The 23375-nt window shown below is 32.1% G+C and overlaps 3 protein-coding genes across 3 annotated transcripts in view; 1 reads left to right on the top strand and 2 right to left on the bottom strand.

The window, feature by feature from the left end:
• Positions 1-20959, top strand: part of alpha-Catr (alpha-catenin related) — a 102153-nt gene extending 81194 nt beyond the window's left edge. Inside the window, exons 4-13 of the mRNA XM_077438415.1 lie at positions 17486-17664; positions 17738-17947; positions 18019-18165; positions 18242-18529; positions 18606-18863; positions 18953-19231; positions 19329-19504; positions 19769-19922; positions 20008-20214; positions 20825-20959. Coding sequence (XP_077294541.1) covers positions 17486-17664; positions 17738-17947; positions 18019-18165; positions 18242-18529; positions 18606-18863; positions 18953-19231; positions 19329-19504; positions 19769-19922; positions 20008-20214; positions 20825-20959 — 2033 coding nt within the window. The remainder of the gene's footprint in view (positions 1-17485; positions 17665-17737; positions 17948-18018; positions 18166-18241; positions 18530-18605; positions 18864-18952; positions 19232-19328; positions 19505-19768; positions 19923-20007; positions 20215-20824) is intronic.
• On the bottom strand, positions 315-6490 carry LOC143911228 (uncharacterized). The gene is made up of 4 exons (XM_077430035.1): positions 6413-6490; positions 3589-6323; positions 2473-3513; positions 315-2403 (listed from the first exon to the last, which is right to left on the bottom strand). Exons 1-2 carry the CDS (start codon positions 6426-6428, stop codon positions 5035-5037), a joined length of 1305 nt encoding a protein of 434 aa, XP_077286161.1. The 5' UTR covers positions 6429-6490; the 3' UTR covers positions 315-2403; positions 2473-3513; positions 3589-5034.
• On the bottom strand, positions 6652-12424 carry LOC143911222 (uncharacterized). Its single transcript, XM_077430020.1, has 5 exons — positions 12381-12424; positions 9163-11858; positions 7455-8636; positions 7271-7369; positions 6652-6923 (listed from the first exon to the last, which is right to left on the bottom strand). The coding sequence occupies exons 1-5, from the start codon at positions 12397-12399 to the stop codon at positions 6921-6923; spliced, it is 3999 nt and encodes a 1332-aa protein (XP_077286146.1). The 5' UTR covers positions 12400-12424; the 3' UTR covers positions 6652-6920.
• Positions 20960-23375: the final 2416 nt, after the last annotated feature.

The raw sequence follows: 23375 nt of genomic DNA, 5'->3' as shown, positions 1-23375 counted from the left end.
TCCATTCTAATCTCATGCGTATCTACATATGTATGTATATGTATTTTCTCTTCTTTGCTACCGTACATATTAAAGATTTGGCTTAAATACAAATACATACACTGTTGCTAGCTTTTTTCACAACTTGAAAACTTCGCGAGGCACCGAATGCCTTGTTGTTTTCGGTATTAATTTTATTTATGTATTTAAAATACTTGGGGGGAGGCGGCAAAGACGATACACACATGCGGTTTGACATACATACATATGTATATAGAAATGTAAGCAGTAAAATAATAATTAAAAGAAAAAGAAAATATTTTTGATTGATTTTTAAATGCTTTTTATTATTACTAAATTATGTTCACAATGCATGTTATATCTATTTTAATAGCTACTGACCTACTGATCGTTTTCTATTTTACAATTTTATTTTATTTCTTTTAGTAAATATATTATTCTAATGTTAATGTACAGCATAATAGGAAAAATCGATTCTGAACTAAGAAGAGGTTAGTAAAATAGCTCAAACCCTATTTAAAATTCTTATAAATGCTCATAATATATTTTATACATAATATTACAGAAAGCTATTTTCTGGGAAAAAACGTAAAAAAAAATTTGCCCAGGTTTTCAGGCCAAATACCACTTTGTGCGTCGCCCAGTTCACGGATTAAGCAAATTCTTTGCCGAAATCGTGAACTCGGCAGCGTGTTATATTTATAACCAACTGTCAAAGTGACAGTTGAATAAGGATGTTCAACTTAGTTTAATTTACATATTGTTATGTATATTACATATAATACGACTACATACATATGTTTCGATCATCTCACATGACTTATACATAAATTAATGCTATTTTTATACATTTTGATCAATATTTTGTTGGTCAATTTTATACCTTGTGAAGAATCAATATTATATTATAAATATTCAATTTCATTACACACGTCCCAGGACATAGCTTCAACCAGACCAGACCAAATGTATGAAAATTTGAGCGACTAAGAAATTACCGGGTGTGACACACTCTATCTACATATGTATGTATGTAACTCCATAAATTTCGTCCGAAGGACCAAAAAAGCCCAGCGTGTATTTTAACAATCACTTTGAACAGTTTTGTATTTTAACAATCTCGTAGTCACCTCTCACTCATTGGTTTAACCTAAAATAAAAAACATTGTTTGGACAGGGGACTATTATAGACACATACTCTGAAGTCTTTGAGAATGGACTAAAAATGTACCATACATTTAACAAATAAGTCACTTTTAATAGTTCTTTGGGCTTTTTTATCCTATTATGTTGTGTACTAACAATAAAATAAGTCAATGTCATTAAATACCACCTAAAAATATATAAAAAAAATGACAATAGATAAGCAACTGATATTAACTGCATAAATTTCGTCCGGAGGTGCAAGTAATCAATCAATATGTATGTACATTACACTCGATCAATAAGTAACTTTTAATAGGTATTCGACAATTTTTCTCTATTATGCTGTACAATAAAGATTCCAAGATGCTACGGGCTATACAAGTATAAAGAATACGTAAAGCCCTCATACTTTTGAAATGATGAGCATTACGTATAACAAATCTCAGCATCTTTGATGGTTTACAGTAAACGTTTGAATTATGAGCAAAAAACTTCCATCTACTTTCAAACATAATGCCAAGATCATTTTTGAAGATAAAAATTACTAGAATATTCCCTTCCAGATTAATTACAAACTAGGGGCGGAAGAATAGAAAAATGATAGCAAATGACATTTATTAATGTTGAAAGGCATTTTGTCGGATGCCCAATTCCAAAACGAATTCAAATCATTTTACAAGCTAGTAGAGTCCGAAATATTAAAAAATACTACTGAAAAGTGAGAGGTCATCGACATATAGGAAGAATCTCGAACTCGAAATGAAAATCAAAAGCAATAACGGCACTAATTTTGAGCCCGAGGTACCCCAGAAGAGGTAAGATATTCATTCGAACAATGAGCACCATACACACGAACTGACATTACATATGTACATATGTATATAAAAATACATTACCAAATAAAATAACGTTCATATACTCTATGTACATACATACATATATGTATGTACCATGAAATATATTGGTGGATAGAAATATTTATAAATTCACAACAACTCATCTAAAACAAGCTCCATTAAATTTATCAACTGGTAATGATAGTTTTGCTGAATTTCCTCTAAATTCTGCATTGATTAATGTGTTTTTTAAATGTACAATTACTATGCGTTCATTTTTTAAAATTTTTATATTGGTCCACAAAGTATTATAGTAATTCAAATTAGTTTATGTAATTAAAGGTTTATCATTAAGATATATAGAAATATCTTTGTTAATCTTTATATCCAATACTTCACCATGCATCTTCATAGAAAGTGCCTGGAATCAAAGTTTTTAATTAAAAAAGGGTATAAATAATTAAGTTTAATTTTAAAAGAAATATCTTACCATTTGGTCTTTTGTATTTTCTATTCTTTTTGCGCTTATTTCACAATCGAAATTATTTTTTATTTTGTACATTGTCGTCCAATTATGAGATACATCAAATATTTCTGATTCGATTCCTTTGACGCCCTTAAGATAATCAACCCCAAATTCACAATACATTGTCAGTTCTATGGTGTCGTAGGTGAAAGGACTGAATGGTCTACAGATCGGCAAGAAACTATCTTTGAACTGCAGGTTTTTAAAATGGATGCTTTCTTCTGAAGTCGTAATTGATATGTCGACACTTTCTGAATCTAATGGATAATTCAAATATATCTTTGCATTTCCTTTCTGTGTCAAAATTTCATCATGGGCATTTCTCGCGAATTTTCCCGGGTATAAACGTATCATATAATCGACAAAATTTTTCCATAGCCTCTTGTCTATTTTTGTAATATTTTCGTAGTTCACATCAAATTTATACGATCCAAAACTGGTCACTTTAGCTTTACAAATATCTAAATCGTTTCTTTGGTTTTCCAAACACATTTCGTACACTTTATGCTCTACTTCATTGCTCTGCAGTTGGTCTGGTAATGAATACCCAATCATAAGTACATCAAATTGACTATTAGGTGTAAAATCATTAAGTCTATGCTGACCCATCGATATTTGCAACACACCAAAAATACCACTATCGTTTAAATATCTCGACATGTTGAATAATAAAGTAGGTCTCTTTTCTTTTTTATCGAAAGTGTTCCAAGAAAGTTGGATTAAAAAATCACGATTATAAGAACGGCCAACGAAAACGTCGAGTTGATGATTTATAGTCATAGTCCCAAACGAGTGATACTAGACTAGTGATACATAGTCCCAAACGTATTGTGCCGTTAATAAGACCTGATTAATTGAATACCCTCCTGAATTTTTATTTTCGGTTTTCCAAAAAATACGTTTAAAACGATCGACATGTGACAATAGTACGTATTTTTCGCAGTTGAAAATTTCTAAATTGTATGTCAAACCAGTGTTTTCATCATCTCCCAGCCACAGCGTATACTGTAACAAGATTTTAATGTTAAATTTATTGTTCACAATTTATATAATATTTCGAGACATTTGATAAAAATAGACATTTACTTTTGTATTGCTCGTAGTTACTATATTTTTATTTTTACATGTTTGACAAGATTTTTGTACTTCTTTGTTGTCGCCGTCTGCAAATACCTCAGTGTGAACAGTTGACTTAAATCCCATCGCAGAATTATCTTCTTCAGAATGGTACGATGTCAATTTATAATATGTATTACTTTTTTTCAACGTTATATTAGGTTGAAAATGTGAGTGGATTGTATTCACCCGTTTTATCCCGTGCCAAATATCTGCAATAGGGTTGTAGACTTTCAATCCTGTTTCTTTTCTATTCCATGTGTTGAAGATACCGTAATAACGATGATGAAATCGTTCATTGAACCTCGACATTATTAACGTTGGATTCTGCATAAATGCTGAAATAGGAACTCCCATGTCCGTGACGACGGTTAGAGCAAAATCAAAAGATTGCCACATCAAAATATTGTCGTAGAGTGGAAAGATATTCTTTATGTCTAAAAATCCAATCATAGACATTATATCAATCAGTTTTAGTGTTTCAGCGAAGACTATGGCGTTGTTTCGTTTTATCATAATATCTAAAGTCACATCATCGAATTGCTCTGGATCAATTTCTAAATAATCGATATGAAAAATAGTTTGGAGATTTATTGGCATGTGAATTTTACTCGTAGAGCGTATACTCAAGTAAACTGAATATTCGTCATACTCGTATTTACCCCTTTTCCATGCAAATTTTATGTAGAACGTGGTGAAGTTGTGACGATTCAAATCCCCGTATTGTACTGCTCTTATACTATAACCAAACTTATTCAATTTATCCAGATAATCGACTAGATATGAAGAAGACTTGAACTTGCTATCAATTTTCTGTTTTTATGCATATTCAAAAAAATGCTTCGCCGCTTGTGTTCTTTGATTATAGCATTTGTTGGTACTCTCCGACATACCTACCAGAGTTGAATAGTACAAATGGCGAATATCATCTTCTTTTTCCGTGGAAATATACCACAATAATTTAATGTGAACTCCAGGAGACCCGTGGAATAACAATGTATACAGAGCCATCGATCGTACTTCAATATCCTCATTGACGTCAGTAAATAATGGGATGAAGAATTTATCCACATCATTTGGGCGCGCGCAAATGTGTTCTTGAAGACTTAACATAGCTAATGTTCTCAGTCGAGGGGTCAAGTTTTGAGATTTTTCTTCATTTTTGACAATTTTTTTCAATAATTTCGTTACAGTTTTAATTTGCATGTTGCTCAAAGCGACTAAATTATGTAATGTATAATTATAATTTGTAATATTATGTATGTTTCCAAAAAACAGATTTACATATTTACTGTAATCATTGTTTAGTGTTTCTTCCTCCAAAAATTGAATTGGTGGAGATTTAACCAATGCAGCATATGTAAACATGTATAATGGGTTCATTTTCTTGATATATTTAGGAGTAATCTTTTATTCTAACCATTTCACAATTTTCGATGATTGTGACTTTTTAAAATGACGCGGAAACTCCGACAATAATTGAAGGTCTAAATTATTATTGAAATGTCGCCTAATCGGAGTTTCTTGAATTAATTTTAGAGAGGAAAATGTTCCAGTCATCGAAACGGCTTTTAAAAAAAATTCCAATTCTTCCTTATCATTTTTAAATTCCTCAAACAATGCACTTAAAGTGAAAAAATTTAAGCGTTGCAATTCTTTTATAAGAACTATTAAATTTTCGTCTTCATCAGTTGAGACATTTGATTTTTGTACTTTTAAATTTTTTATGCGATTTAAAATAGATCTCGTAAGATTTACTACTTTCTCTTTAACAGATACATTGGTCTGAAATTTGTTACTCTCCATTTCAAATAAATCATCTGGGTCACTTTTTAGCTCCGACGGTAAATATCTATCAAAGTGTAATTTTTTATATTTCATATTTTCAAAATCGATTTTCGGTCCTTCTGCGGATTTCAATGATTTCAGTTTTATCGTTTGGTTCACAAATGCATAGTAATTAGCGTCCAATTCACCAAATCCTGGAAGCCGTAAATGGTTCTCGGAATACACTGTATTGATATATGGATTATCAGCGTCATCAATTACATCATAGTGTCTGATTATGGAAAAAATTCGTGGTGCGTCGAATTCAGCACAATTTGAGATCGGAATGAAACTATAATCGAATTCCCATATGATACCGTTACATCGGTAATTGAAAATTCTCTTCAAAAATGAAATGTGTCCTTTTTCACGGGGCGCATACTCGTACGCAGCGCCACATTCTCCGAATCCAGAATTCTCTTTTTCACGAACGACAGTTTCCTTCATCGCAATGGATTTCAACACAGCCTTGTCAACATTGAACAAAAAAGCTATCGCTTTTTTTATATTTGCTGACCATACTTGATCTTTGCTATCGATCGAAATTCCAGGTTCTCTTTCGTCGTCATACTTGTGAAGAACAAACGGCAAGTTGACAACTTGAGCTTCAGGTGGAACGTGGATTTTCTTTGAAACAGCATCGTCTCCATGTCCTTCGCCGTTGTAGAGAGTGTAAGTGACATATTTCAGCTGCAGCAGTGTCCCATTATTCAGTTTCGCTACGTGGATATCAGCGAAAACTTCATATTTCGAAGTAAAAACGGCTGGTTCAGTTGTACCGATCGTGACAGTGCCACGGTAGCTGTATATCCAATTGTTTTCAACAGGGAAAAGAAATGCAGCTGATAGTGATGTGAATGTTAAAAATATACCTGCGACATGATATACCATATGTATAATATGCATATATAAATAAAATATTATGCTATTTATACACGTGAAATGATTATTGTAACCTTACCAATTTGCGCTTTCATTGCAGTGGTATTTTATATATCGTATTCAACGGCAATATAAACATATCTTATGATCGTTATACATTTATATAGAAGAGCTAATCGATGAACTTTTGAACTGTTTCTTAGAAATTTCCTTTTTGCAACCATTTTAATGGTTAGAATACAACGATTTAGTTTAATTAGCATTGCAATACATATATGTACATATGTCTTATCAGTGGAACGACAAAAATTATGTTTTATAATGTAAAATTTCTTTTATTGTGTATATGTGTATTTTTGTAAACAGATAACTTATACTTTACCTTAAAAAATAAACAATTTTCATTATCATTGTCAATGGATTTGATTTAAAAGTAATGGATCAATAAAAGTTTTAGTCGAATCGTAAAAAAATAGGAAAGTTGATTAAGCCTACATTATTTACCAATTTTTTCATATTTATTAACATAAAACAATAGATACTTAATAATTGCATTTTGCTTGCAATTATCTACATTTGTTGTGTTTTTACTGTAATTAAAAAATTCAGTTGAATAATAATCGTAAGCGATATATGAAATAAATATATTGTAATTATCTTAATATATCACGTGTAAATTTGTCATGAAATTATATTTATATTAATTCAAGTTTATCTGTATCATAACATTTATGGTAAAATATTATTTTATAAATATCAGAAATTAAATATTTAGAATATCGCAACATAAACCGTCACACTTAGGAAGTAAAACTGATAATTTTACAGTGCATCCATCAAACACAATATTTATAGGAATTCTTTTTAAATGAATAATGGCTATTTGATTGTTTTTCAGAATTTTAAATGTTGTCCTATTTGTATAATAGTATTGAACCTTTTGTGAAGTTTCTATGTGTTTCTCGTTGAGGTGTATCTGAATGTCATTCTCTTTATGTAAAACCATTGTCTCCTCTTCCACTACGACGCGAAGAGCCTGTAAAAAGTTATTTCGTTGTTATGTGAATGCAACTTTATTAATATACATACGTAGATAAACTAAATTATAAAGAGTAACTGACCACCGAATCATCTGTTCCATAAACTTTCTTGGCGTATATTCCCCATTCGCAAGTATCGTTTTTGCATGTACCTAATATCAGCACCCATTTATCAGGCAAATTGTATGAGCTCCTACTATTATTCAACATGTGTTGAAATTGACTTATTCCAATTTCACAATAATTATTCAAATTAATGTTATTGAAAGTGTAGACACTATAAGGTTGAAACAAATACGGCCAATACTTATCGTCAAGTGGCAATCCTCGGTAATCAAAACTCTCGGATTGTGTCATCACCGATACGTCCACTTCGTTAGAGGCCAACGGATATTTTAGCATCATTTTCATAGTCCCCGACTCGATTTCATATTCAGTTTGATTTGTTCTGAAAAACGCATCCACATGTGAAGTCCTCATGTAGTCTGTCACGTACCACCATAACTTATGATAATATTTTGGGACGTTTGTAAAGTTGAAATCGAACTCGTATTCGCGTAATGCTGTCACTTTCGATAAGCAAATATCAAATAAATACATAGAATCATCCGCACACTCTTCATAAAGTTTACTTTCTATTTGGGGATATTCTTGTTGTTCTTTGGATAATTTTCCCTTCATGTCCATTTGCAACATCGTATAGTCGCATTCGGTACTCTCATTTCTTGACATGATTTCCAGTTTTGCCGTTAAAACTTCAGCTTTCAAATGTTTACTGAAGTGCATACAGATGTGATTTTGCGGACTTACTTCGGGAGTGGTATCTTTCAGACTCATGTTAATATCAAAATCGCTGAATGTTTTTTTATAACTCGTCATATTAAAATCAAATGAGCTCCTAGTGTTGTTTCCGTGCATACATTTAAAGCTTACCTTTAAATCAGCACTTCCTAATGAAGCTGTTTCAATTGAATCGTTATCAAATCTTTCCATCTCCAATTTAATATTTATGTGTGTCGTTGGATAGGTTTCACTACGTTCAATTCGTAATCCTATACCACAAGTTTCACTACCAGGCGTTATAGATACATAATCCCAGAATTGTTGCATATTTAAATATAAATCTTTCGGTGAAAACATACGATTTTTGAATAAATTTTGAAGTTGAATTATATAGGTTTGCATCGTTTGTTCATCACAATCAAAAATTTCAAAACGATATAGTAATCCAGAAAACTTGTTGTCATGGTGCCATATTGTGTACTGAAACAAAAATATTTAAATATATGTACATATGTATCTATGTATATTTATATATATATATATATATATATATATATATATATATATATATATATATATATATATATATATATATATAATTTACGTTCTTAGTTTGGTGATTTTAAATTGAAAACTTTATTTTCATAGCGGAAAAACGAACAAACATTTATCTACATACATACATATAGTACATATTATATGAAACGTGATAGCAAAAGTGACATAAGTCCACTTTTCTTCATTTAGAGAAATATCTCGTTTTTATATTGAAGAAGAAGAAAAACTGGTGGCCTGTAATACGTTTATTCCACTATTATGAGATTCTGGAAATATCGAATTAAAATAAGTGATACCAATTTGTGAACTCAAACAGAAATTGTCTTCCGCCACTTTCATTTACATATAACGGTTCATATATAGATACATACATATGTATATTTCAAAAAATAGATTTTAAATATTATTGTGTTATAATTAATTATATGAAACCAAAAGAAAAACTTACATTTTTCCTTGGAAATTCTTCATTCATTACAATACTGGTCGACTGACATTGCGCACAAGATTTCTGAAGGGCTTCTTTAAAGTCATCATTTCCGATGTAAACTTCTGAGTATTCGGTAGATTGAAATCCTAACGTTGTATTTTCATCTGGCAATATCAAATCCACGCCATACGTTTGTATATCATGCGTATTTTTCGCAGATGCATCAAATGCCAAATGAGTGTCTACAGTTTGAACGTGTCGTATGCCATGCCAAACATCAGCTATGGGATTATACACTTTTATTCCGTGCTCCAAGTGATCCCATTGTCTAAAGTCAAGGCTGACACGATATATTTGATCCGTATAGCGTGGATGATCATCATAATTTAATTTTTGAGACTGTGCAGTAGATTTGCGTATATAAAACGATATAGGTATACCTATTTCTGTATTCAATGTAATTTCATTACTCTCTACAGGATGCAATCTGTACGAAGTCAGTTCAGAAATAGCTTCTTTGAAATTCGTAAGAAGCATAAACAGTTCATTAGCTCCGTAAATGTTTGCTAAAATTACACTGTTGCCACGTAACATTATGAATTCGATAGTCAATTCGTCAGAAGGTGTTGCAAATATGCCGAAATCAAGTTTTATGTGCTTATCGAGGTTTTTGTGACGGCGTAAATGAAAATATAACCCGGTTTGGTCAAACAAAGCGTTATTAACATTCGTCGAAAACTGTATAAATGTAGTTTCGAATTTGTACAGATTCAAATCACCGAATTGCACCACATTAGTGACGGCTCCAAAGTTTCGCAGAATATTCACGTAGTCAAAGAAGTAGTTGAAAGATCCAATCCTTTTATTTGTCGGTTTTCGAATTATTTTAAACAAATACTTGATGAATTCGAGCTTATTCTTATAACATTCGACGCTACTTTCGGAGAACGATACCAGTGTTGTATAATACAGGTTTCGCAGGTCTTCGTTCTTTTCCGATCGCAAATACCAAAATATTTTGCGTAAGTTTATATCCATACGTGTTAACGCATACAATGTAGTCAATCTTAATTCGATATCTTCGTTTTTGTCCATTAGAATTGGCATGAGTAAGTCGTCTGCTGGTTTTCCTCTGAAAGTAGTCTTCGTCGATGAAAATAAACTGAGTATAGCCAAAGATCTCAGATGTGAAGTGAAATTGTCGTATGGCTTCTGGCCTCCAATGATTTTATTCATAATTATGGATTCACGATTGGTTATCATGTTGTTCAGCGCGTTTATCAACAAGAATTGATCTTTGTATGACGTAGCTTTGATTAATTTTTCAGAATATTTATTTACATACACGTCGTATTCGCTTACTGAATCTACGTGATACATTGTTGGAAAAACTCTAAGCATCGATGCAAAAGTCAATGTTGCGGTGTTTTTTATTTGCTCTGATATATTAACATTTTCATTTGTTAAGTCTTCAAATTCTTTAACAAAATTGTGAGTATTGTTTTGATATTTAAAAGCACGTTCCATATTCATTAATAGGCGTTTAGCTATCAAGTCACCAATGTTTTTATTCAAAATAAGACTTCGAATTACCATCGTAGATGCTTTTGTTCCCACTGATGGTAACGTTTCTAAAAACATTTCTAGCATTCCGACTGACCCCTGTTTTAGTTTTGTATAGATTCCATTCAAATGACTTTCATCTAAATATTTGAGTTCACTAATTAATGACGCGACATTTTCTTTGTAGTTGGAGACTTTCGACAATTGAATCTCCATTGTATCGATGTGATTGACTACTTCCTTCAATATTCTGTATACTCTTTTTACAATCAATTCAATATTTTGAGTTACATTACTGGATTTCGAGTCGTTTATTTCATAGTTACTAAATTCTTTATCCGTATTAATCACATTTTCTGTATCTTTTTTATCGATAGATTCGAGAAGAATCGTTTGATTGACGAGTATATAATTACCGTCAGTATGTTTACCGAATTGTGTATATGTTAAGTGGTTTTCAGCCTCCACACTGTTCACGTAAGTTCCAATTTTCTTTTTGGCAATCGTTACATACTTATTTAGAAACGAATAGTATACTGGATCACTCACCGATGATTCGCAAGCAGAGCTCGGAATTTGGTTGAAGTCTAAGCCGAAAATTAAGTTTCTACAATAATTCGAATCCGTGTTTTTATGTAACAGTGTATGTTCTTCGTCTATTTTTTGTAATGTGTAACGAACAGGACATACTCCAAATTCAAAATTTTCATCTACCATTTGCGTGCGTTCCTTTCCAGCCAATGCATGCTTATCGACATATAATAATAATGCTATGGATCGTTTTATTTTAATGGACCATGACTCGTCGTTCTTATGCATAAGCATCTTTGGGGGCTTTTCCTCATTATTGGGTGGGATGAAAAACGGTAGCGAGATGACCTGTGCTTCCTCTGAAAGGTCAACTTTGTTGAGGTCCTCGTTGTCTTCATCACCTTTGCCAGAATAAAGAGTGTACTTGACATCTTGCAGAGATATTATTGCACCACTTTTCCCGTTTTCTATTACAATCTTGGCAAATATTTCATATTTGGATGAAAATTTTTTTGATTCGGGTGAACTAGCTGTCATACAACCCCGGTAGCTGTATCTTATTTGGTGATCATCTGGCAGTAGAAATGCATTCGACAAAGCACAGAGATAAAGTAATACACCTGAAAATGAATAACTTTCTTTAGGTGAAAATTTCCCAACGGATTAGTAGTTGAAGGTACATACATTCAAGATTTAAAAACGGGGCACCAAAATTTTATCAAAAAATGTAAGCAATAAAATTATAAGAATTATGATTAGGATTTAGTAAAAAATATTTATATTAATAAGTTTTTAAAAAATAATACATATTTAAATTATCACGTACATTTGTACATATTTACGTACATATGTACGTACTTAATTTATTCGATTATGTTTTGTTACAATTGTTATGAAAAATATAGTAAAGAACCAATTCATAGAAAATATAATATGTATGATGTATGATGTTTTACATATCATATATGTAAGTACATATGCCTGTAATTTAAGGATTCCAAAAATACCTACATTTGCCTCCACCGGTACCGTAAAAAAACTTTTTAAAATCATAAATTTTATGATACAAAACGTGAAAAGTGAGAATATTAAAAAAATGTATTGTAATAACTTAAACACGGTTAAAAATTAATTGAACTTACTGATAATGCGAATTTTCATAATGTCGCATCGGTGGCTCGGCGATGATACTAAAAAAAATATTTTGCATTGCTGCCTTAAATACAATTTTAATCACTGACATTTTGACCTGATATTTTTATTGCTGATACTTAAAATCAACGGTCAATATTGTAATTTAGTATAATTTTTATTCAAAAAATGTTTTATGTCTATACGTTTATAACATTGTCTAACGGCTTATTAAAATATAGGAAGATATACAGAAGTGTGACTAAATGAATACACTCGCGTAAAATCGTAAAACAAGTTATTTGATGAATAAAATCAATGACAATATGTGAAATTACCATAAAGTTGGACTCTTCAGATCAGACAGACGATTTTGGCCCAATAGACAGTTTTTCTTGTTGGCCTCAGATAGCCAAGGATTTTTTTTTTTAATCCAGCTTTGTCGAGTCGTCTTCTTACTGTCCTTGCAGAAACTTTTATTTAATGGGTTTTAGAAACTTCAGGAGTCAGCTCCGAAGACGCCATTCAGTGGCTTCCAAAACACGATCTTCTGCTACTGTTGTCACCCTTTTTTTCCCAAATCAAGGCTTATTCATGTTTAATCTGGTTATTTGAATCATTATTACGTATTTTGAACTGCTCCGCGTAAACAGTTCAATTTTAGCCTGACTCGCCCCTTGAGAGTAGAGGAAAACAATGAGAATTTTTTTTGGGATAATAATTTTTGGCATGGATGTAAAATAAATTACACGGCAAATGTCAAAACGACATTTTATGTCGAATTAACATAGCAGAATCGGCGTTCGCCCGGCAAATCAAACGTCAAACGGGTTGTCAGTATCAAAAATAAAATTTGACGTTTCGGTGAAATCATACCTAGTTACATTTTCACTGAGTATAGTTCAGTGAAATCATATCCACATTTTCACTGGCCCCTATCGTGAAATTATAATTTTTGACAGTTGTATGATAGCGCGTCGCCCCGCTTCTCATGATCCACACATCGTAATATCCATCCAAACACATCGTAATATCTTAGCAGCCAACACTTATTTATTTAAGGGTTAGGTTAGGTTAGGCTAAGTTAGGATTGGCCCTATTCATTTGAGATTAAGTTGTTAGGTTCGGTATTTATTTTTATCAAATTTTATTTTTGTTTCTGGCAACCAATTTCACGTTTGATTTGCCGGGCGAGCGCCAAATCTATCGTACGAGCTATTTTAGAGAGGGGCACTCTTTTTTTATTTGCAAAGCGAAATGTTTTGGAGATGGGCATTCACATATAATGTCGTGATAAATAACTAATTTGTTTGGAAATAGGGCTATTTTGCCGGGCCAATAAATGGTACCGTTTTTTTCGAATAGCAATTCATAACAATAAAGGTGAAATCGCACCACACATATTTTAGTTTATATTAATACGTATGTATATAATGTTCTCATATGAATATGTGGTAAGGGCGTGCCGAGATGAGTTTTCTTTTCGTTCAACATTTATGAGGACGCATAATCCAAATGTGTGGAGGATACGAAAGACGAGGACAAGAGAGATCAAACGGGCAGAATACACGATAAGCAGCATATATGTACCTTACCCTAATGTGGCATATATTAGGTGAATATAATACGTACATTTTCAATTTTCTGATGTCGGATAAGGCAGTTTGCAATCTGCCATTCGAACCACCGCAGTCGTGTATGCTCTCTACTCTCATATTGAAATCTTCGACGAGGCACACGAATGTCGTTTCGCTATTAGGCTTTTGAAAACTTGTCCCTTACTCACTCAAAAGCTTGTATGCGGGTGTGTACATGTACATTATTATGTTGTTGTCTATGTATGTTGTTTTGGCTAATGGAATTAACCCACGCTAGTCATTTTTGACATTGTTTTGACAAAATATTTTGTCAAAAATATCGACTTTATATCTTTAGTGCAATTTTGAAAACTTTCTCAATTCTTAACCGCTAAAATCAAGATTCTCATTTTTACCAATTTTTGCAGTAATTTACAGCTGTTCAGATACCTCTAAACCAGTGGTTCCAAAGTGGTTTCTGTAGACCCCCAGGGGTTCCTGTGACCGCTGAGGGGGTCTTTTTGTATTTTAAAACAAAAGTTATAATTTCAATAAATAATACTTTATGTATACTAAAATATCCTTTACTAAAATGTTTTATTTACATTTTAATTTCACGTCACAGTTCTCATTCAAGACATCAAAATTAAATATATATTTTTTTATATTAAGCAGTTATGGGTACATGGTCAGGTTTTTGCTTTGAGGGGGTCCATGGGCAAAATTAGCTTGGGAACCACTGCCCTAAACTAACACTAGCACTACGTAGTTCTAGTTATTCTAAATATGTATGTATGAATACACTGATTCACCTGTTATTAAAGTGTGGAATTGGTTCAGTATTGTTTAAAAAAATGTAGTTAAACGCTATTTTCGTTTGGGTTTATCTCGATTAGTGGCAGTGGGCCCGGACGGATTAGGGGGGTTGGTTTATAATTTGAGTAAAATCGAGAAAATTAGTGCGAATGACCGAAACGACCGATAGGGACGCAATTAAACCCTTTAACTGCGTAATGGCTATTGCATTAGGCTAATGCGCTAACTACACGCGGTCAAAGCTTACGTGCCAAGGACTTCGTCGATATTTCAAGCTCGTTCGTAGCAACGAGCTTTTAGGAAGAAGTAAAAAAGCACTGCTCATTTCTACAATAGACATAAAGTTTTTGTGTTTCCATATTGTTTGCAGTGGTTACAAAGAATATTTAAATTAAATTAATAAACCTTTAAAGCCAATCTACGCCTGATGTTAGGTAAATATTTAAGTATATTAAAATAAAAATATTCTCATATTTTATGATTGGTAGTTGATTCACTTTTGCATTGTTTAATATTGGTTGCGTTACAGAAAAATATGTTATCACAGCTTATAGCGAATCGATACGTTTATTTTGACGTCGCGTGATTGCTTTATAATAGCAACTGTATCTGAAATATTAATCAATGGTCAACCATTAAAGCTTTCGCAATCGAGACTCGGCTGTGAATTTCCTTCTCAGATTTCCCTTATATTACATGAATTGGTAATTATTAAATTCTCCATTTCTTTCAATATAAAAATTTCAGTAGGTACATACATATTAAGGCTTCCAATCCCGGGATACCGGGCACCGGGCACCGGGATCCCGGGATCCCGGTGTTTTCTGGTACCGTGAATCCCGGTGCTGAAACTAGTCTGAATACCGGGATTACGGTGCTGGCAGAAATTTCTTTAAAAATATTATTTTTACATAAATAATATGGAAAAAAAACATAAAACAACATCATATAATGAACGATGGTGGGGTGAGCAATGACAGTCATAGTCCATTTGTTTGCCACTCGTTTCGACGCCAGCTTGCCGTTTCAACGAAATGGCATGAACGGCCTGTATTGTGTCGCAGATATTTTGCTCAACCGCAATGATATTTGAAGCATATTTTAACTGATTCGAGCTCAGAATCGACCATTGATCACGTTTTCGTGATCTAGAAAAAATGTGTGTGTGTGTGTCTGGGATTTTTTGAACACTGTTCGTCCTATCGAACTGGAACTTAGTATTATTGGTTACTGAAATTTTTAAGTTGACCGGAAATGGTACCTCCCCTTATAGTATTTTTGGATACCTGGTACCTCCCGGATTTTTGGTACCTCCCCTTATAGTATTTTATTTATTAGTATTTTAGTATTTTTTGCGTGAAACATCGGGAGAGTTTGTAAAATGCAATTGAACGTTTTTGAAATATGAAAACATGCAATTGAGCTTTTTTTTCTTTTACATTTGAAATCCCGGTGCTAGGACCGGGATCCCAGTATCGGAAATTCCCAGCACCGCAATCCCGGTGCTGAAGTAACCTTTCGGGATTAGAAGCACTAATACATATGTATGTTACATACGTTTTTTCAATATATTATTTATTTTATTATCAAAACTTTTAATGACTCATACATTGATATGAAAATCTATATATGTATTATATGTACATAGTTTGCAGAACTTTTGAAATGTATGCCTTTATTGATCATTTTTACCATAAAATATTTATAATATGTCGGAGTCCACTCGCCGGACATGTACGTGTATGCATGAATGGTATGTGTAGTTTGTAGAACAATGGGTTAATCGACCTAGTCGAGTGATATAAATCAGCTGCACATGGCGTTGCTGACCCTCCCTTACCCACTATTGACGTATGGCTTCACACACATTATGTGCCAGCTTTTTCAATTTAATATTTAAAAGAATTCCTCGGCTATCATAGTCTCACATATGTTACAATGTTTAAAATTTGCCTCCATTTTATTTGCCTCAAATTTATTCATACTTAATATCCTGGGTTAATTAAGTCCATATTCTACATATACAATCCTTGCACCTATACATATGTAGGTAGAATGTGGCACCTATTTGTAATTCAGAAAAGCAAAACAAAAATTAGATGAATCCAAAATTTCATCATCGAAAAGTGTATTTTCACGAGACTTATTACATGATTTTAAGATAGTACTATAAATGTATTATATTATGTATGTTTATGGTACAAAAAAATTATTCACAATCTTGTGGGACGCGATACATTTTATATAACGCAAATTAATACTTTCATATTACTCACCAGTAATACTCGAGAACCAACACGACAATAATTAATTTAAAATACTTGTGCAATTTTTATAATTAAGTAAGCACAAAGTGTGACTTTCATTTTGTAAATGAATTAATTGAACAAACGTCTTTCGTGGCAGACCGATTTAATTAATTTAATGGCCCATTAATTAATTGAACTTGATGGGTCAATGTGGCAGGTAGTAGGAGTTTCAATATAACTCCAGCATCGATAAATAATTTACAACGAAAAAAGATAAAGTTAGGGGAGTAAGTAATTTTGGGGCGTTAATTTTATATACATATATACATAAATGTGTATATTTAATTTATAGTTTTTCATTTAATTTATTATAATAGAAATTATGATATACATAATATGAAGCTATAGCTATGTATGTATGATTTGAAATTTGATTAAATCTTGATGATTTAATTTTAAATATTGATTTTACAGGTGGCAGTATTGAGAGATTATGTGTAGCAGCAAGTTCAGTAGTGGTTGGAGCAGAGCCAGATCCCAGTGAACGAGGGGCTATGGTTCGAGCAGCCCGAGGTCTACTGGCTTCTGTCACACGCGTATTATTACTAGCTGATATAGTTGTTGTGAAGCAATTGCTCCTCGCTAAAGACAAGGTAGTATTTCCTTATCAATTTAAAAAGGAAAAATATATTAATAGAAGTTGATTAAGAAAATTATTTTTTTTAGGTTGCTCGCAGTCTTGGAAGGTTGGAGTCTGTGACTAATTTTACAGAATTTGTGAAAGCTTTCTCCGTGTTTGGAGCAGAAATGGTCGAATTGGCACACGTTACTGGAGAGAGACAAAATGATTTGAAAGATGAAAGACGAAGAGCGCAAATGGCTGCTGCTCGACAAGTATTGGAACGTTCCACCATGATGCTTCTCACATCCTCAAAAGTAACATAAATTTCAATTAAAACATTGTATTTAGATTGTGGGACTCCTAAATATTTTCATTTATGTTACAGGCTTGTTTGAGGCATCCTGAGTGTCCGTCTGCTAGAGAGAATAGAGATACTGTGTTTTGTCAAATGCGAAGAGCTATGGATCTCATACATTATGTAGTCAAAGACGGCGTTTTAGATTGTCAGGCTGCATTATCTCCAAGATCACAGGTTGTTTATTCAGTCAGTTTCATTTTTAGATTCTAATTGATTCATATGTGACTGTAAAAGTTATTGGTATATTCAGGTGTGGGATTGCGAGGAAGGAATTAGTATTGGTAGTGGTGGTGGTGAAAGAGGTACAGTGTGTGGAGCTCTAAGACGATTAGGACATTTAGTATCAAGAGCAAGAGCAACCCATGCTGGTCCTGTTCAACGGGAGGCATTAGCACGAGCTCTTGACCAACTCATAGAGAGAACGCAGGATTTTACCGACTCAGCCTATACGGGTCATAATTATAGGCAAAATATTCTTATGTTGTGCGATAGAACAAAATTAGAATTAAATCAACTTCTACGAGTAGCCGTTAATATGGTAAACAATAATTTTTGGTTGTTTATTAATTTTATAGTAATTATATTATGTTTAGTACTGCTGTTTAATTTATCAGGACGATGCGATGCACGAAGGTGATGATTATATGGCAGAGATGGAAGCCGAACTTGATGCTGCTGCATCTGGTGCATTAGAAGCAGCCAGAGAACTGTGGGCTGGTCTAGTTGAAGCAACAAGGGGACAAGCTGCCGAATTAGGTGCTGCTGCAGCTGCTGCTGGTGCTGCCGCTCGTGCTCTTTCTCATCCCCTATCACCGGCAAGACTTAATCCTCATGCAGATGCCTTGCTTGAACACATAGATCATATTTTAGAAGTTTGTATAATATTTTTATTTATTATTTTATTTATATTTATTTGATTACATACCAATTTCCTCTTTTTAAATTAACTATTTAAACTCAGGTATGCAAATTATTAAGACATATTGCCTTATCGGAGACGTTGCAAGTAACGGCAAAATTTACCGAAATCAATCTGAGAATATATGGTCCTCAAGTAGTTACAGCTGCGAAAACATTAAGCATATACCCTTCTAGCAAAATCGCCAAAGAAAACTTAGAAGTATTTGCTGATATGTGGCAATGGCTTTTGTCTGATGTAACATCAGTTGCCAAAGAAGTATTGGAATTAGCTCAGGGTAAACCGGAAAAGCAAGTCTACATGTCTCTTCCAAGGCCAGGAGTAAGTACCATTTTTTTTCTTCATCTTATGGAAACTAAATGGAATTACTTACATTATGAAATTGTTATTTTAATTATGAAATTTTTTATTATTCTAGAAACATGGTACTACAAGTAAGCCATTAAAAGCCGTTAGATTAGATTCTGAGGAACAAGCGAAAATTGCCAAATCTGGTCTTGAAATGAAGATGATGTCATCTGAAATGGATGCAGAAACAGATAAATGGCAAGAAAGTGGATCAGCTTTAGAAGAAAATAATGATATTGTAAAAAGGTATGTAATAAAAATATCAATAATTTACATATACTACATGGTATGCCCAATTCGAGAAATTGCCCAGTTCATGAAATTGTCAAAAAAAGGTCAGTTCATGCATTTGACATCCACCGTTCATGGACCGAGTATTTTTCTGACAAATTCATGAGTTGTGCAATTTTTAGAATTAGGTGTAGCATATGTAGATATGTACATATATATGTAAATACCCTATTTTGAAAGTTATACTTGTTTTGTATGAAATTAAATTTTATTTTCAAGAGCAAAAAATATGTCTTCCATGGCTTTTGCAATGTATCAGTTTACAAAGGGCGAGGGTCAATTAAAAACGACCCAAGACTTATTTACACAGGCTGAATATTTTGCAGAAGAAGCAAATAGGTTATACAAAGTTGTTAGGCAATTTTCATATCAGGTAAATTGGTGCTACAATTAATTATTTTCAAAACAGAATACTAATACTTCTTTCATTATGATAATAAAAACAATTTATAATTCAGGTACCAGCCGGAACTAATAAAAAATTTTTACTAGAATTATTAGATAAAGTGCCAACATATGTGCAACAGTTACAATTTACCGTAAAGGATCCAACTGTTGGACGAGCAGCCACATTCAGCAAAGTAGACAATGTTATACAAGAAACTAAGAATCTAATGAATGTCATTAGTAAAGTTGTTACAACCTGCTTTGACTGTGCAAATAAGGTAAGTCCTATATATATTTATTTTATATCATTCATCTGTTGTTGTTTTATTTTTCTCATAATTGAATTTCACACCAATGGTTTTTTTTTTCCTTTTATTTATATTTGTTATTTCAGTTCGGTTTACGTATGCCACTTTGGATTGACCCTCAACGTCCACCTATTTTAAGAAAATTCGACATCCCTAAAACTAGAAATACAATGTTTTTTTAAGTATGATATAGTTGAAATATTTTGAACTAACGATTTTAAAATGTGATTTTTCGTCTTCCTATTAATTATTAATCTTCTTACAGTATATTATACTTTCAAACACTAATAAAAAATTACAGGTTTTTAATCACATAACTGTATGAAAAACATTACTAATATCGATCTCACTACGTTTAACTAATTAAAAAAAACTATAGAAATTGGTTTTGATTAACAAGTATTAAAAAAATTTTCATATCATATAATGAGTAACCACAATAAACATGTTCAAGTTTTAGAGTTTCCATTTCTAGATATAGTTTGATGTTTATATACTTACATACATACATATGTTTGTATGTACATATATATTTTATAATACACTTTTTACTGAAATATGTATGTATTTTTATTTTCAGTATAAACTTGACTTTAGTGGTCTGTCAGGCCGTGGACCTGGTGGTGCAGGAGGCAGTGGTCGTGAAGATGAAGGAAGCGGCGGCGTAGGAGGTGACAGTAAAGTAGGAGGGTCAGGACCAGATACGAGCATGTGACAATTCGGCATGGGCCGCCGGGGCAAGGGCGACTCCCGGCGGACCAGGGTCAGCTTCCTCCTTTTCTAAGTTCGCTCCCAGTTTAAAACGACTGGACCTCTCCTCCTCCCCCACCCCCATCCTTATATTGCGCAAAAAGGTAAGATCAGGTCGCTGGAAACATGATAATGCAACTAGGAAAGATAAATTCCATAACAATATTTAATAACTATATAGTATACATATATACATATGTATGTAGTCAATAAATAATAACCTAGGACAGCGACAGCCAGAAGCGTATCATGAGACTTGAAAAAATATTCAACTCCAATGTTGTGATTTACGATAAATATTTCTTTTTAAATCAGGATAGCTTTATATTTGTACATTAGATATAGCATAGGTAGAAATTATTAGTGTTTTTTAAAAATTTTGTGTACTGCGCATATCGTTTCAGATATTTCGTATGATACAATCAGTCACAAAAATTACTATTTTGTCATTTTAAAATTAATATATATATATATATATATATATATATATATATATATATATATATATATATATATATATCGGTCTCCGTCACGGGCCCGAATGTTATCGAAAGATAAAATAAAGGGTGCATGGTAAAAGGTACATACTCACTTAATTTGCGCGAGCAGGATACAACAGGAACAAGAGGAACAGGCTTTTCCTCCCGTATTCTGCGCGCGCACATTAATACGGGAGATAAAGCTTGTTCCTCTTGTTCCTGTTGTATCCTGCTCGCGCAAATTAAGTGAGTATGTACCGTTTACCATGCATCCTTTTTTATCTTTCGACTTAAGATCTTTCGATTTTCGATCTTTGCCTTCCGATATTTGCGTTTCACATTCGGGCCCGTGAGGTAGACCCGTATATATACATACATTCATATATAGATGGATATTAACAAATATTCGTGAATATGTTACAAATTCATGCATTTAACAAATAAAAATTTAACGATAGTGAAAATATCAACGTTACATATTCAAATTTCTATTTCACTTTCATGGTGTATACATGTTTAATATTAAAAGAGGGGTATTTAAGATGGGCCAATGAAGATAAGAAAATGATTAAAATATCATTAACTATTTATTAGGTTAGATTATGAAAAGGAAAAATAATGAGTTGGAATGTAATGGCTTAATAGAGCATGACGGAATTTGTTTTTCTTTTTTAATTATTTAAAAGATGTATTTATTATGATTGATAACGTGCCTATGTACGCCGCCGCACGAAATGCATTAATAAATCATATCGATAATAATGCATTCACTATCGAAAGAACATATTTTAAATTCAATTTATTGATGTTTATTCTCTATTCTCCTACAATTTTAAACAATGAATATTATCAAATGTATTATAATATATTTATATCCACGTTATAACAATTTTTCACATTTGTGATTTTCATATTTTAAAATGCAGAATTTATTCATATAACTGTTTTAATATGATATGATACACACATAAATTTATGTATGCATGTACACATAGAAAACAAGTAAGTACATACATACATATACATACATACATACATATATCCATCTATTGTAATTTTTATATGCCAATGTATATGCGATATTGGCAATACATACAACACAAGCTTATGAAAGACATACGTAGGGTAAATTATTGAGTTCGCATATACAAAATATCATATTTTTTCACATCTTATGTACGTAACGGTATAATATAAATTTCTTAATTTAAACATACTCAAAATCTTTATATAGGTAAGAGATTTGCTTTTGATTTAATCGCATTAACAAACGATAATAATTAATGGTGCATACCGTAATTAAGGCATTACAGATTGTATAATATAATCTAGTCAAATTCTGGGTAGTCAAATACATATAATTGGATAAAGAAAGACATTTTCAAACAGATATATTTTCTGCCAATAAAAACTATAATGAATTAAATTTATTGTGCATCTAAAAGTCAAATTGATTGTCTCTTAAATTATATTAACCCTTCAACATTATTGTGGTTTAAGTGTGATAAATTTAGTATAGGATTATATTGATTTATAATATAAGCAATAATTATACTGTATAAAACTTTGTTTAAATATTTAAGGTATTTAAAGTAAATAAAAAGTAACAATAACATTTATGTGAGATAAATCTTTTAAAATTTCATAAATAACGAAATTCGATTTCAGTCTTTAATAATATAGTTACAAAATTAGAAATGTTTATTTCATTAAATATGAAAACGTTGTTCTAAATTCTATTTCTTTCCATATTTAAAAGTTGAATGCCATAAATTGGATTAATATACATTTACATAATGGATTACATTACTTGTAATCCAAAGCTTAATTCCCTAAGAGCAGTATTAAAATCATTCTCCAATATAAAAAAATAGTATTTCTATAATTTATGTATATTTAATT

This window comes from Arctopsyche grandis, chromosome 1 (assembly GCF_051622035.1).
Source record: "Arctopsyche grandis isolate Sample6627 chromosome 1, ASM5162203v2, whole genome shotgun sequence".
In the NCBI taxonomy this organism is placed as follows: domain Eukaryota; kingdom Metazoa; phylum Arthropoda; class Insecta; order Trichoptera; family Hydropsychidae; genus Arctopsyche; species Arctopsyche grandis.
This window is presented reverse-complemented; position numbering and strand designations above follow the sequence as displayed.

What these genes read in the sequence shown, in the direction of transcription:
- LOC143911222 (XM_077430020.1), bottom strand. An exon ending in AAGAATTTCCAAGGAAAAAT is followed by an intron (nt 8,637 to 9,162) that starts GTAAGTTTTTCT and finishes TTTTTGTTTCAG; the next exon opens with TACACAATATGGCACCATGA. An exon ending in ATGGAACAGATGATTCGGTG is followed by an intron (nt 7,370 to 7,454) that starts GTCAGTTACTCT and finishes AACTTTTTACAG; the next exon opens with GCTCTTCGCGTCGTAGTGGA.